This window comes from Drosophila virilis, unplaced genomic scaffold (genome assembly GCF_030788295.1).
Source record: "Drosophila virilis strain 15010-1051.87 unplaced genomic scaffold, Dvir_AGI_RSII-ME tig00001657, whole genome shotgun sequence".
In the NCBI taxonomy this organism is placed as follows: domain Eukaryota; kingdom Metazoa; phylum Arthropoda; class Insecta; order Diptera; family Drosophilidae; genus Drosophila; species Drosophila virilis.
Genome location: NW_027212852.1, coordinates 460,032 through 472,460, shown reverse-complemented (window position 1 = coordinate 472,460; position 12,429 = coordinate 460,032). Strand labels below are relative to the sequence as shown.

Here is a 12,429-nt window from a genome sequence, read left to right as displayed (position 1 = left end):
GGTCTATCCGGAAAAGAGAATTGAAGACGCCCAAGCAGAATAGGAGAATCTATGTCTATGTATCAATAATCAACTTATGTAGAAGGACAACACCGAGAATTGTCCTACGGTTGGTTAACGACGGAAGGTTGAAGCAGTCTGCTGGAGTAGGATGGCAACCGAAGATTGGGGTCCCAATTTAAACAACGTAAGGCAAGAACAGAAATAGCTTCTGAACAGATTCATTACGATCATGGCTATTGTTATACTGTGGAGATCAGATGCAAGAGCAGTATTCAAGGATTGGGCGACCAGGAGAGATGTACAGAAGTTTTGTTATAAATGGATCGTTTAGACCATCGTTTAATGAATCAGAGTAAACCCTTTGCCTCATGAACGATGCTATCTGTGTGAAGATTGAAACAGAGTTTAGAATCAAAAATAACGCATAGATCCTCAACTGATAGTATACGTTGCAAAGGGATATTGTCGATTGTATTACTGACAAGATAAGGTGTAGTACGATTAAATGTCATAAACATACACTTTGAACAATTTAGATGCAATTGATTGGCCGAACACCGAAATTGCATAGCGTTCAAATCGTGCTGTAGACGAGAATGATGTAGGGGATAAGTGTATGATAGAAAAAGTTTGACATCGTCCGCACTCATGAGTACACGGGCATGTGATATAACAGAGGGGAGATCATTTATAAAAAGAGTAAAGAGTAAAGGTCCAAGTTGACTACCTTGAGACAGAGGAAACCTATTCGGTCAAGTTAAAAAAGTAAAATGTCATGGTGCACAGAGTCAAACGCCTTACTGAAGTCAGTGTAAATGATATCAGTTTGCATTTTCGAAAGGAAAGCATCATTTACCAAGGAAGTAAATTCAAGCAGATTGGTCGTAGTTGAACGCTTCTTTACGAATTCATGTTGAACAGGGGAAACAACTGATTTGCTGAAATGCTGCAAATTCGAAGTGATTATTTTTTCAAATAATTTAGGAATAGCGGACAGTTTTGCAATTCCTCTGTAATTTTGAATATTACCACCTTTCTTGTAATGAGGAATGATATAAGATACTTTCCAATGAGATGGAAAGACAGAAGTTTCAAGGGATAGATTAAAAAGCTTTAGCAATGGATAAAGAAGGGAAGAACTACACTCCTTGAGTAGACAACTAGGAATATTGTCCGGCCCAGGAGAGTAATAAGATTTTAAAGAGTTTATAGCTTATAGGAGAGAGGAGTGTGAAATAATGAGAGACGGTATAGAACTAGCTGAAAAAATAGTAAAAGGGTAAGAACTAGTATTAGGACAGACTGAAGAGTAAGTTGATTGGAAAAAATTAGCAAAGAGGTTAGCAAAATTAGTTTCATTGCTAGCTTTTGCCATCCCAAGATAGAAAGAATATGGCAAACTTGAAAATTTAAAACTGTCTAGGATGTTAGGCAAATGCTTTTTACAACGAGTTAGATAATTCTCATAGCATTGAGAATTAAGAAGAAAGAAGTTCGACTTGGCTATAGAATATTTAGCCAAGTCTGTACACGAACCAACTTTTTAAACTTTTTAAAATATTTAGATTTTACATTTTTTAGATGTGATAATCTGGCAGTAAGCCAGGGTGGTTTTGAAAAAGTAATCGAAGGTATTTAGGAATACACACATCTAATAAAAAAAATTAATGGCAGCATTTATATCAACTGAGTCATATAAGAAAGACCAATCGGTTGCATAAATAAGCTGATTCAGCAAAGAATAATTCCCTTTGCAAATCCAACAGCGGGGCTTATTAGCTGATGAGCACGAAATGAAAGGATTACAATTGAGCATTGCAATCTCTAAAGTAGGATGATAGACATCCTCAGGAAGAGTCATATAAGAAAGACCAATCGGTTGAATAAATAAGCTGATTCAGCAAAGAATAATTTCCTTTGCGAAAGCAATAGCGGAGCTTATTGGCTGATGAGCACGAAATGAAAGGATTACAATTTAGCTTTGCAATCTCTAAAGTTGGATGATAGACATCCTCAGGAAGAGAAAAAGGGAGGACCCAGACACATAAGAAATAAGGTAGTCGTTAACAAATACAAGGTCAAGTGTTCTATTCACATGATTAGAAATTGAATCAATTTGAAACAACGAAAGATCAAGCATGCAGTCTATAAAATCTTGCTGTGCTGAGGGCACTAGATAATTTTCAGCAGTGAATAATGACCAACAGATGTTCGGCAAATTAAAATCACCCAACGCCATAAATAGGTCATTATCACGCACGTGTGAAGAAACTTCTTTAATACAAGTAGTATGTTTCATAGAAATTTGAATATCATAAGAAGGGGGGACATAAGAGCATGTTATATAGATATTCCTTGTAGGAAAAAACACCTTAACTGAGAGAACCTCAGCGTCAGTAGGCGTTCTAAAACAGAAAAGTTCTGACTGGAGAGTGGCTTTAACGGCAATTAACAGCCCACCACCTCTATACAAAATAAAGTTATACGATAAAACCTCAAAATCAGATATGGTTGAGTTTTATTTGAAAATGCTATTATATCCGAATCAAATGAAGTGCTGGCCATGAAGAGATTTTTAAGCTTTGAAATGAGTCCTCTAACATTCTGATAATGAATAAAGATTTGGTCAGAAGATGAAGCCAGTTTTTTGGGGCCGAAATGGTACCCTGTATTGAAGGAACTGGAAGGGTAACAGGCTGGTTACGCTTTTTAGGCTTTAACTCGTGAACAATCATGTGTGGAGGCCAAAATTTGGGATCATAAATGATTGGAAACATTGAATTGAGGCGATGCCCTCAACAGGATGCACTGAAAGTAACTATCAGGTGAAGTCACTCGGACACAGCGATACAGTTTGCAGGTGTCAGCTGTCAGAGCAACAGGATATGTGCGGAAGCATATCAGAATGTGAAACAACTTAGGTTAAACGATTGGTCACGCCATCAGCACATCATTAAGAGAATGCCAAAACACGCAACTTGGTTGTGGTTCTGTCTTCCTTTAAAACGTAATGATGTGAGAGGATATATTTACAAAAGCCACTTAAATCTGTACTAACTCGCGGCATGTGGCTTAGATCCAGAGACACTTTGATAAATGCCTCGACTGCTCCTACAGATGCGAATTCCGACCCATTTTTGCTCAAGACTGAGAAGTCGACGATGAGCCTGGCCCTAAGACTCTCCTAAAACCTCTGCACCCCGCTTCAGAGGCAACCGCACTGAATACTCGCCGGATGGTAGGCGGAGAAGTTATTGGCAAAATGCTGCTCGCATTCCGCCTCTTCTTTGGTGGCCTTTACTATAGGCTCTTCCAAGCTTTCAACCTCCCGAGAACGCCTTTCCAAGTCATGCAGACGGACGTCCACCTGACTAGCTTCGCTATCAGGAGTGCGGCGGGCAGCCAACAACGAGATACTGCGCGGTCTCTCAAATCGGACACGACCCAACCAAGACAAGTTTTTTGCAGAATAGGTAATCCTGGCAAAAGTAATTAGCCAACAGACTAAAGCTCATAGAAGAGGCTCGCTTCAATTAAGAGATCCACTAGCTGTGGTTTGTTGAACGCAGGACTACCAACATTATGTTCTAGAGAAATATCCAGTCTGATGTATTGATGACGAAGACGGGCTAACTATCGGTAATTGTTGTCACAAGAGCATCAAAGGTGCCTGAATAATCTGAGTCTTGTGACATCATGTGAATAAAAACAGCTGATCCTTCAGTAGAGACGTTTGTGTCTCCGAGACCCATGAGAACTGTCGACGATCTGGTTTTTCTTAACTGATGTCTCTGTGCGAAACGGGATTTGACCATGTGCAACTGAGAGCCTAAGTCTAATAAGGTGCTACAGGGAACCAAGGAACCAGAACTGTTCATTACCAGTACCACTGCTGGGGCCAGGAGCACAAGACAAGACAGAAGTCCTTGGACAGCAACAGAGATAGTAGAGTGAGTGTGTCGAAGGGGCAGCGCCCAAATCAGCCGATGTATGTAGTGGTGTCGACGCTTTAGCTTCTCTTGAAGCAACAAAATGCAAGAGTGTATGATGATTTCTTCCACGAGTACGCCAATGACTACTACTGCAAGTCCGAGTCTTGTGTCCCTTCCTTAGGCAGTTATAACAATGTTTCATGACTTCCTTATGCCAAAGGGATGGAGACAAATTTCCGAAATTACTAAATCTGTAGATCCCGTTACCAGATGCATCACAAAAACTGCACCCATTTTGGTTAGTCTCAGCTACAAGCATTCTTTTGCTGTGATTAGTCCTATGGTTTAATTTGCTCATCTGATTATTGGTTATATGGTATGAAATGGCATGTTGCATGCTCTCCAACCTTTGATTGCGCCTATCCATTTGGAGCACGGGCAGGCGGATTCTGTTGGCCAAGATTACGGTTTGGTTTGTAAGTTAGATTGACGACGCTGAATATTGACGAGAACGCGAGTTCTTCCCAACATCATCACGTAATTTGGTGTCATTTTCATCGAAATATAGCTCCTCTTCCGAGTAAAGCATGGCATTAACGGCAGACTTCGTTTGTTCAACAAGCAATAGGCTCACTTCTAAGTCGACGGCACAATATTTTCAATACATTGGCTCGCTCGAACAATGCATCTGTTCTTGCATCTGGTCTCCGCAGTATAACAATATACAGGATGGTATTAAATCTGTTCAGAACCTGCTTTTTGCATTAGAAGTTTTTGTTTGGGACCCTTATCTTGGGATGCCATCTTACTCCAGCAAGCCGCTTCTTCTTAATCTTCCGTCATTAACTAACCGTAGGGCAATTCTCGGTTTTGTCTTCCTTGTTGATTGTTGATTGTTTCTCTAAGGAACTTTATTTACTTCTAAATCGTTGTTTTCAGGGTACATTTGGTCAAGTGACCGGTAGAGATAACAGCAACGGCTGCGTGCAGTAACAGCAGAAGACAATAAAAATAATTACAGCTTAAGATCAAATGATGTTTGCGCTCTTTAATTTGCTGCCTACTCTCTTCATCAGCCCCTTGCCTCCTGCACTGACGCCCGCTGCCCGTCGTTTTGAGCGGAGCTCAATTTGGGTCGATTTGCATATAGTTGTTTAGTTTTTCGTTTGATCGCAAGCAAGGCACAACTATTTCGAGTTGACTGCCGATAAATCTTTTAACATTTCGTAAATTATAATAAGTGCCCTGTATTAAACCCGGCGGCAATAATTTCACAAGTAGCGCTGCCCAGTGAGCTTTTCAGGTCATCGTTATGGGCCCATGGCTCGAGCTTTCTCAGAAAAGAAAGGCAAGAGTGGCATGCCTCCTGTGTATCTGTCGAATCCTTGCCCGAACTCCGATAAAAGGTACTGCAGCGCAACGCGTCTTTGCTTATATTTACAAGTTTGTAAATCGAATCCGAGGTAACTTTAAGCCACGTGGATCATGGCATACATCTGTTTCTGCGGTCAGTGCAAATGGCTACTCTTGGCGATGACTTCAAGGGACTAAGGAAGGAAGACCCGTCAAACGGTCTAGCTCAATGGCCTCTCTCGCGCCATTCTTTGACGACTTCGGCTTACTCTGCATCGGTAGACAGCAGAAAAATTTATCGTTAACCGTTGTTCTCAGCGCGACATCCGATTATATTGCCTCGCCAGCGAGGTATTGTTGCCAAATATTGGCCCATTGGCGGTCGTAAAACAGTCTCTAGCATTGTTGCCAAATGCACAATCTGTTTTCGTGCCAAGTCACAATTGGCAGAGCATATAATGGCAAATCTACCAACTGATCGTCTCGACACATCGTATCCTTTTATGGTCACTGGCGTTGATTACTGTGGACCATTCCTCTACAAGTCCGCAACAGGCCTCCCGTGAAACGCTACATTAGCCTGATCATATGCTTCACTAAAACGATGCATCCTGACTCGCACTTTACCTTCAAGGATCTTCAACAGCGCTTCAAATTGCGCACTCCTCAACCAGGATTCTCCATCAACGATGTCGTCCTTGTAAAGGATGGGAGCCTACCGCCGCTGAAGTGGCCATTAGCTAGAGTTCTAGAGCTGATCTCGGGATCTGAAGGGGTATATAGAGTTGCAGTGCTTTAGACTGCGAATGGAGTCATACGCAGAGCCGTACGAAAGCTATGATTGCTGCCAAAACCGGATGATGTTGAAAGTCCCTTGCCTTCCAACGGGGTGAGGATGGTTGGTCAAGTGACCGGTAGAGATAACAGCGACTGCTGCGTGCAGTAACAGTAAAAGACAATAAACATAATTACAGCTTAAGATCAAAGGATGTTTGCTCTTTGTAAGTTGCTGCGGAGCTCAATTTGGGTCGTTTTGCATATAGTTTAGTTTTTTCGTTTGATCGCATGCAAGGCACAACTATTTCGAGTTGACTGCCGAACAATATTATAACATTTCGTAAATTATAATATGTGCCCTGTGCGGTAAATAAATACATTCGAAACAAAATATAAAAATTCAAGTTTTGTTGCGTACAAAGCAGTGCTAATTAATTAGTTGCAAAAAGGCTTGTAACTGCACATTTTGGTGACCCCGACTTTATTACTCTTTCGTTTACCTTCTGTTCGCATTTTGTTTAATAATTTGATTTTATAATTTCATTGCGCATATTGACAAAAGGTTGTTCGTTAAGTGCTGCGAGCCTCAACATAAACTGATCAATTTAACAAAGTCTCTCTAATAACTGTATTTAACCGCAGGCTTGTGCATATGCATTCAGTTTGTCATTGTACATAGACGCCGTAGAAAAATCGCCGTTAATCGTTGCTCGACAAACACTTGTGCGGGCAAATTTTGTATTGTAGTTCGGCTGTGTGAACTTTGTTATTACAGTAACAATGTTTGATAAAAGTGCAAGTGCAAATAAAAATGGGGCGACATCTGCTTATTAAATGGCGATGTTGATGACTACGAGCTGCATGATTACATATGCATGTTATCTGACTTGCAGGCGAAATTTGAAACAATCTATGATTGTTTGTTGGATGTGAGTCAAGCCAGCGTTGAAGAGAGCGTTCAGTCAATCTTTGAGTCAACCATTAGGCGGCTACGAGAGGCCCTTCAACGCGAGCGCGGAAATCGAAACAAGATTCAGCAGACTCCATGTTGCTCCATTTTCAATTTCGCCGCAACCGATGATCCGCGCTCTACTTTTGTTGTTCCAACCCACTCTCGATTGCTTCACCTTAAATTGCCAGAGTTTGGTGGAGGACTGGTCTGACTTCTCGAATATGTTCACCACGGTCATTGATAAGGATCCGTATTTGACCAACATTGAAAAACTTCAGCATCTACGGTCATGCCTCAAGGGAACAGCGCTGAATACAATTCGCTCGTTGGAAATGTCAAACGCTAATTATGCCACCGCCTTAGAACTGCTTGATAAGCGTTTTAATAACAAGCGTCTTGTTTTTGAGGCACATATTAATGAAAATTTGCGTTTAAGAAAGGTGGATAAGGGTGCGACGACACAACTGAGCGAATTCTCAGATAAGGTCAACTCTCATTTACTTGCGTTAAAATCTATGGGCAGTGTGGAACAGATCGCCGGCAGCATCATAGTACACATACTGTTGCAAAAACTAGATAGCGCCACGCAAGCTAACGTCATACCATCATGTGGGCGGCTTACAGCTTTCATTGAGAAGCGTTGTCAAAGCCTGGAAAATGCGGATCACGCGACGGCAATGTACACGCCTGGCTCCCAGGTGGGCCAGAACAACAGTGGTAGAAGAACGTTTGTGGTAACCAAGAATGAAACATATGCACGTGTATTTTGTTAAGTCGTAGGCCACTCCATATATAAATGTGTGCAATTCGCAAAATTATCTCCATCGCTGCGCCTTCATGAAGTTAAACGGTTTGCGCTGTGCCTTCATTGCCTGTAAAGGGGACATCAGCTGAAAGTCTGTGATTCCAGCACTTGCAGAGTCGGAGAAAACATCATAGCATGTTGCAACCCGTAGCAACCCATGCAGTCACAGTGTTACTTCTAGCTCACAAGCCGAAACTTATTATCTCATAAAATCCTGGCGGCAACTTCATCGTCGACACTCTCCATCGACCAGCATCTTAAGCACGATGTCATCCTACTTGCCACCGCCGTAATCAATGTAAAAAATTACGCTGGCTCCTTGGTGCCCTGCCGTACGTTGCTCGAGTCTGGGTCGCAATTGCACATCATAACCTCTCGTCTTGCTCATCAGCTCCAGCTGCGCAAATTCAACTCCACAGCAGTCCTCTCTGGCGTTGGTGATGCAGCGTTTTCGTCAAATGATTTTTCGGTAAACATCAATTTCCAATCTCGAGTGTCTGAAGTGTCCACATGCATCCCGGCATTAATTGCACCATCCATCACCGATAATCAGCCTGGCTTCCCTCTTGACCCTGCATCATGGAACATTCTGAATTCTTCAAATCTCAGCAAGACATGTTGATCGGAGGTAGTCTGTTTTTCTATCTGCTCTGCGTTGGCCAGATTAAACTAACTTCTGGACTGCCGATACTGCAAAAGACTCGCTTTGGTTGGGTCGCGACTGGAGGTGCTCCACACGCAGGAAAGTCATCGCTTGTGGCTAGGCGATTTTTGATGAATGCAGATCTGCTTGTAGACTCGCATCTGCAGACGAATGCACAAATTGACGAAATAATCCGTCGGTTGTGGGAGCTAGAGAGCGTGACTGCGAGGCACACTTTCAGGCCAAATGGTGAGTATTCAGTTCGCTTACCGCTTCGACTAAGTCTGGATCAGCTGGGTGACTCCTATCAACAGGCGCTTCGCCGATTCCTTATCTTAGAAAGGAAACTAGGCCGCAATCCAACATTGAAAACCCAGTATGCAACATTTATCAAGGAATATCCTGACTTAAATCATATGTCACTTGTTAGCTTAGCTGCACTGGGCCAATGCAAATACTATCTGCCACATCACTGCGTGCTGAAGTAAGCTAGTACTACAACCAAGCTAAGGGTCGTGTTTGATGGATCAGCTAAATGATGAACTGAATGGAGTGAATGATGAATGATGAATTAATGATGCACTGATGGCAGGTCCTACCATCCAACCGAAACTGTTTTCGATACTGATGCGTTTACGTACATTCGCAATCGCCCTCATAGGCGACATATGCAAAATGTATCGATGCGTACGAGTCGAACCTATCTTCATGGTATCCTGTGCCGTTATTCTCAGCACCAGAAGCTACAGACTTACAAAGTAGACACCGTAACCTACGGCACAAAACCAGCATCGTTGCTCTCAGTGCGGGCTATGCACCAACTGGCCATGGATGAGCAGAAGGCATTTCCTATTGGCGCTGACATTATTAAAAGGGATTTCTACGTGGATGATCTTATCTCTGGTGGTGGCTGTGTTCAGGAAGCAGTTGAGATATTGAAGCAAACTTCTGGACTTCTCGCCAAGGGCAACTTTAAGCTGCGAAAACCAGTTTCTGGCTACGCTACTGTACTCCAAAGCATATCGGACGAGGATAGAGAATCGCTGCTTAAGTTCAACGATGGCAGCGATATCACGAAAAAGTTAGGCCTCGTTTGGGATCCCGTCTCAGACTGTTTTCTTTTTTCTTTTTCTCCACTGAGGCTAGCCTCGAGACTGACAAAACGATCAATCCTCTCCTCAACTGCTCGTTTTTACGACTCCCTTGGTCTTGTTGGTCCTGTAATAACAAAATCAAAAATTTTTATGCTGGATCTCTGGAGAGAAAAACTGGACTGGGATGAGAGCTTGCCTGTACACTTAAGCACAGCCTGGGTCAACTTCTTCGCTGATTTTGAGCAGACTCAGCAATTCCAGTATCCCCGTCGTGCAACCTCATCAGACAGCACAGTTGAGATTCACGGATTTTGTGATGCCAGCCTGAGCGCTTATGGAGCATGCGTCTATACTGTTTCAAAGTGCCATGGTAACACAAGCGTACGTATCTTGTGTTCCAAGTCGCGTGTTGCGCCTGTGAAAACCATCACTGTACCAAAGCTAAAACTCTGCGGAGCTGCATTGTTGGCTGAGCTTCCCAGCGAAATCTGCCAATTGAATGTGTTTCACTGTCGTTATTACTGCTAGTCAGACTCTGCTTTAGTTTTGGCTTGGATTCGCAATGATGCTTCCAAATTCAATATTTTCGTTGCCAATCGGGACGCAGCCATCCAAGAACTCGCCACTGGAATGGAATGGCATCATATTCCCACTAAATTAAACCCGGCGGTAATAATTTCACAAGTAGCGCTGCCCAGTGAGCTTTTCAGGTCATCGTTATGGGCCCATGGCTCGAGCTTTCTCAGAAAAGAAAGGCAAGAGTGGCATGCCTCCTGTGTATCTGTCGAATCCTTGCCCGAACTCCGATAAAAGGTACTGCAGCGCAACGCGTCTTTGCTTATATTTACAAGTTTGTAAATCGAATCCGAGGTAACTTTAAGCCACGTGGATCATGGCATACATCTGTTTCTGCGGTCAGTGCAAATGGCTACTCTTGGCGATGACTTCAAGGGACTAAGGAAGGAAGGCCCATTGAAGTGGCCATTAGCTAGAGTTCTAGAGCTGATCTCGGGATCTGAAGGGGTATATAGAGTTGCAGTGCTTTAGACTGCGAATGGAGTCATACGCAGAGCCGTACGAAAGCTATGATTGCTGCCAAAACCGGATGATGTTGAAAGTCCCTTGCCTTCCAACGGGGTGAGGATGGTTGGTCAAGTGACCGGTAGAGATAACAGCGACGGCTGCGTGCAGTAACAGTAAAAGACAATAAACATAATTACAGCTTAAGATCAAAGGATGTTTGCTCTTTGTAAGTTGCTGCGGAGTTCAATTTGGGTCGTTTTGCATATAGTTTAGTTTTTTCGTTTGATCGCAAGCAAGGCACAACATCATCCTGCTTCTTAGATGTAGAGTCTAATAGCGTCAATGACAAAATTAGCTGTGACACAGCTTGCCGGCCTGGCAAATTAAACACCTCCATCGGTCGGTGATGCTATTAGAAAATTGTGTAGTCGCACTAGGCTTTTAGCATTATATATTTATTATATATGTAAATTGTTTTGAATAATTTGGACAAAAGAACCGGGCTGCAACTGGCTTGCTATGCAATAGTATACAAGCACTTAGTCTCGGACACCTTAATAATTTACAGTGGTTGAGTATAATAGGGGAACGACAACGACGATTGTAATGACAATAATTTTTTGATCGTACCTATGGCAGCTACATGATATAGTGCATGCAACAGAAAGAACATCTGCAAAGTTTCATATAGATAGCGTTAGAACTGAGACTCGGCTGTTGATGCTGAACGAGAATATATCTACTTTATGGGGTCGGAGATGTCTCCTTCAATGCGGAAGGAGTATGTGCAAGGTCTCCAAGCGCGGCACCATCGCCGGCCAACGTTTTTGTGATAGAGTTTGTCGTCGTCACCGAGGACAATCTGCCGACCCCGCAGTGCCTGATTGGCAAAATGACGGCGCGGCTTGTAGGCAAATGTTAACTTGGCTACCTGTTTAATGAAGCGCCCAAGCACCAAGATCCGCACATTGCTTAATTAATTGAATTTAAAATGTGAAGTGAGAGCGTAATGAAACGTTATCAGTTGCTTTGGGAGCGAATTCCCCTGGCTTCGCCGCCATAGTTTAATTTAGGCTTATAAAGTTTAGTGTCTGTTATAGTATTATACATAGTATAGTATTATAGTATTATCCAATAAGCACGAGGAGCATCAAATATACGTGCTTTAAAGCCATCAGTTTTCTAAATAATTATATATAATTTTTCAGGTAAAGCTTAACTTTTTTGTATCACACTATGAAGAAAGGATATGGAATAAAAAACAGTTAAATAAAATGGCGTTTTAAAATAAATTAATCTCAGGGTCAAATGTAATCAGCTCTAACTTACGATCAATATATAATTCCATAAGAAGCACACATCAAAATTTATTCTTCTCACAAAAGAGAAAAGAGTCAAATAATTAGCTTGAAAAACTGATATTTTATATGCGTTCCAAAAAGAGGAGGTATATCACAATCGTGCGAGCTACTATGCGATATTCCTTAGCTACTTCAATGTCATCCTTAACTTCTATTGCTAAGATTTTACATGTGTTTAGTACAGCAACCACTGTTACATCATTAAGTAAGCTACCTTGTCTGGTAGATAAATTATGTATTAGATCTGCTTCCAGCAATTTGGTTTTTTTCATTTATATTGACAGTCTCCACTAATTGCATCTTCCAGCTCAGAACAAATTCCACTAATGAATTATTGATCTTTTAATCCACGCATTGTGATATTAATGCAACTATTTCTGACGTTCAAGGAGAATTAGGAAGCTTGTCTGTAACGTAACATAAAAAATCTGAATTCCAGTCAGCCTCTTTGTTGCCTCTTAAAATATCTAGTAAGGGATACGACTC

At 42.0% G+C, this 12,429-nt stretch overlaps 1 protein-coding gene across 1 annotated transcript; it reads left to right on the top strand.

Annotated features, from left to right (window-relative positions):
- Positions 1-5,892: 5,892 nt before the first annotated feature.
- LOC138911601 (uncharacterized) lies at positions 5,893-10,087 on the top strand. The gene is made up of 5 exons (XM_070210979.1): positions 5,893-6,063; positions 7,206-7,751; positions 8,004-8,291; positions 8,432-8,949; positions 9,058-10,087. The coding sequence occupies exons 1-5, from the start codon at positions 5,893-5,895 to the stop codon at positions 10,085-10,087; spliced, it is 2,553 nt and encodes an 850-aa protein (XP_070067080.1).
- Positions 10,088-12,429: the final 2,342 nt, after the last annotated feature.

Coding starts and splice junctions, on each gene's coding strand:
- LOC138911601 (XM_070210979.1), top strand. CDS start 5,893: ATGCATCCTGACTCGCACTTTACCTTCAAGGATCTTCAACAGCGCTTC. Junction 6,064..7,205: donor TGATCTCGGGATCTGAAGGG/GTATATAGAGTT, acceptor TTAAATTGCCAG/AGTTTGGTGGAGGACTGGTC. Junction 7,752..8,003: donor GTGGTAGAAGAACGTTTGTG/GTAACCAAGAAT, acceptor TGTTACTTCTAG/CTCACAAGCCGAAACTTATT.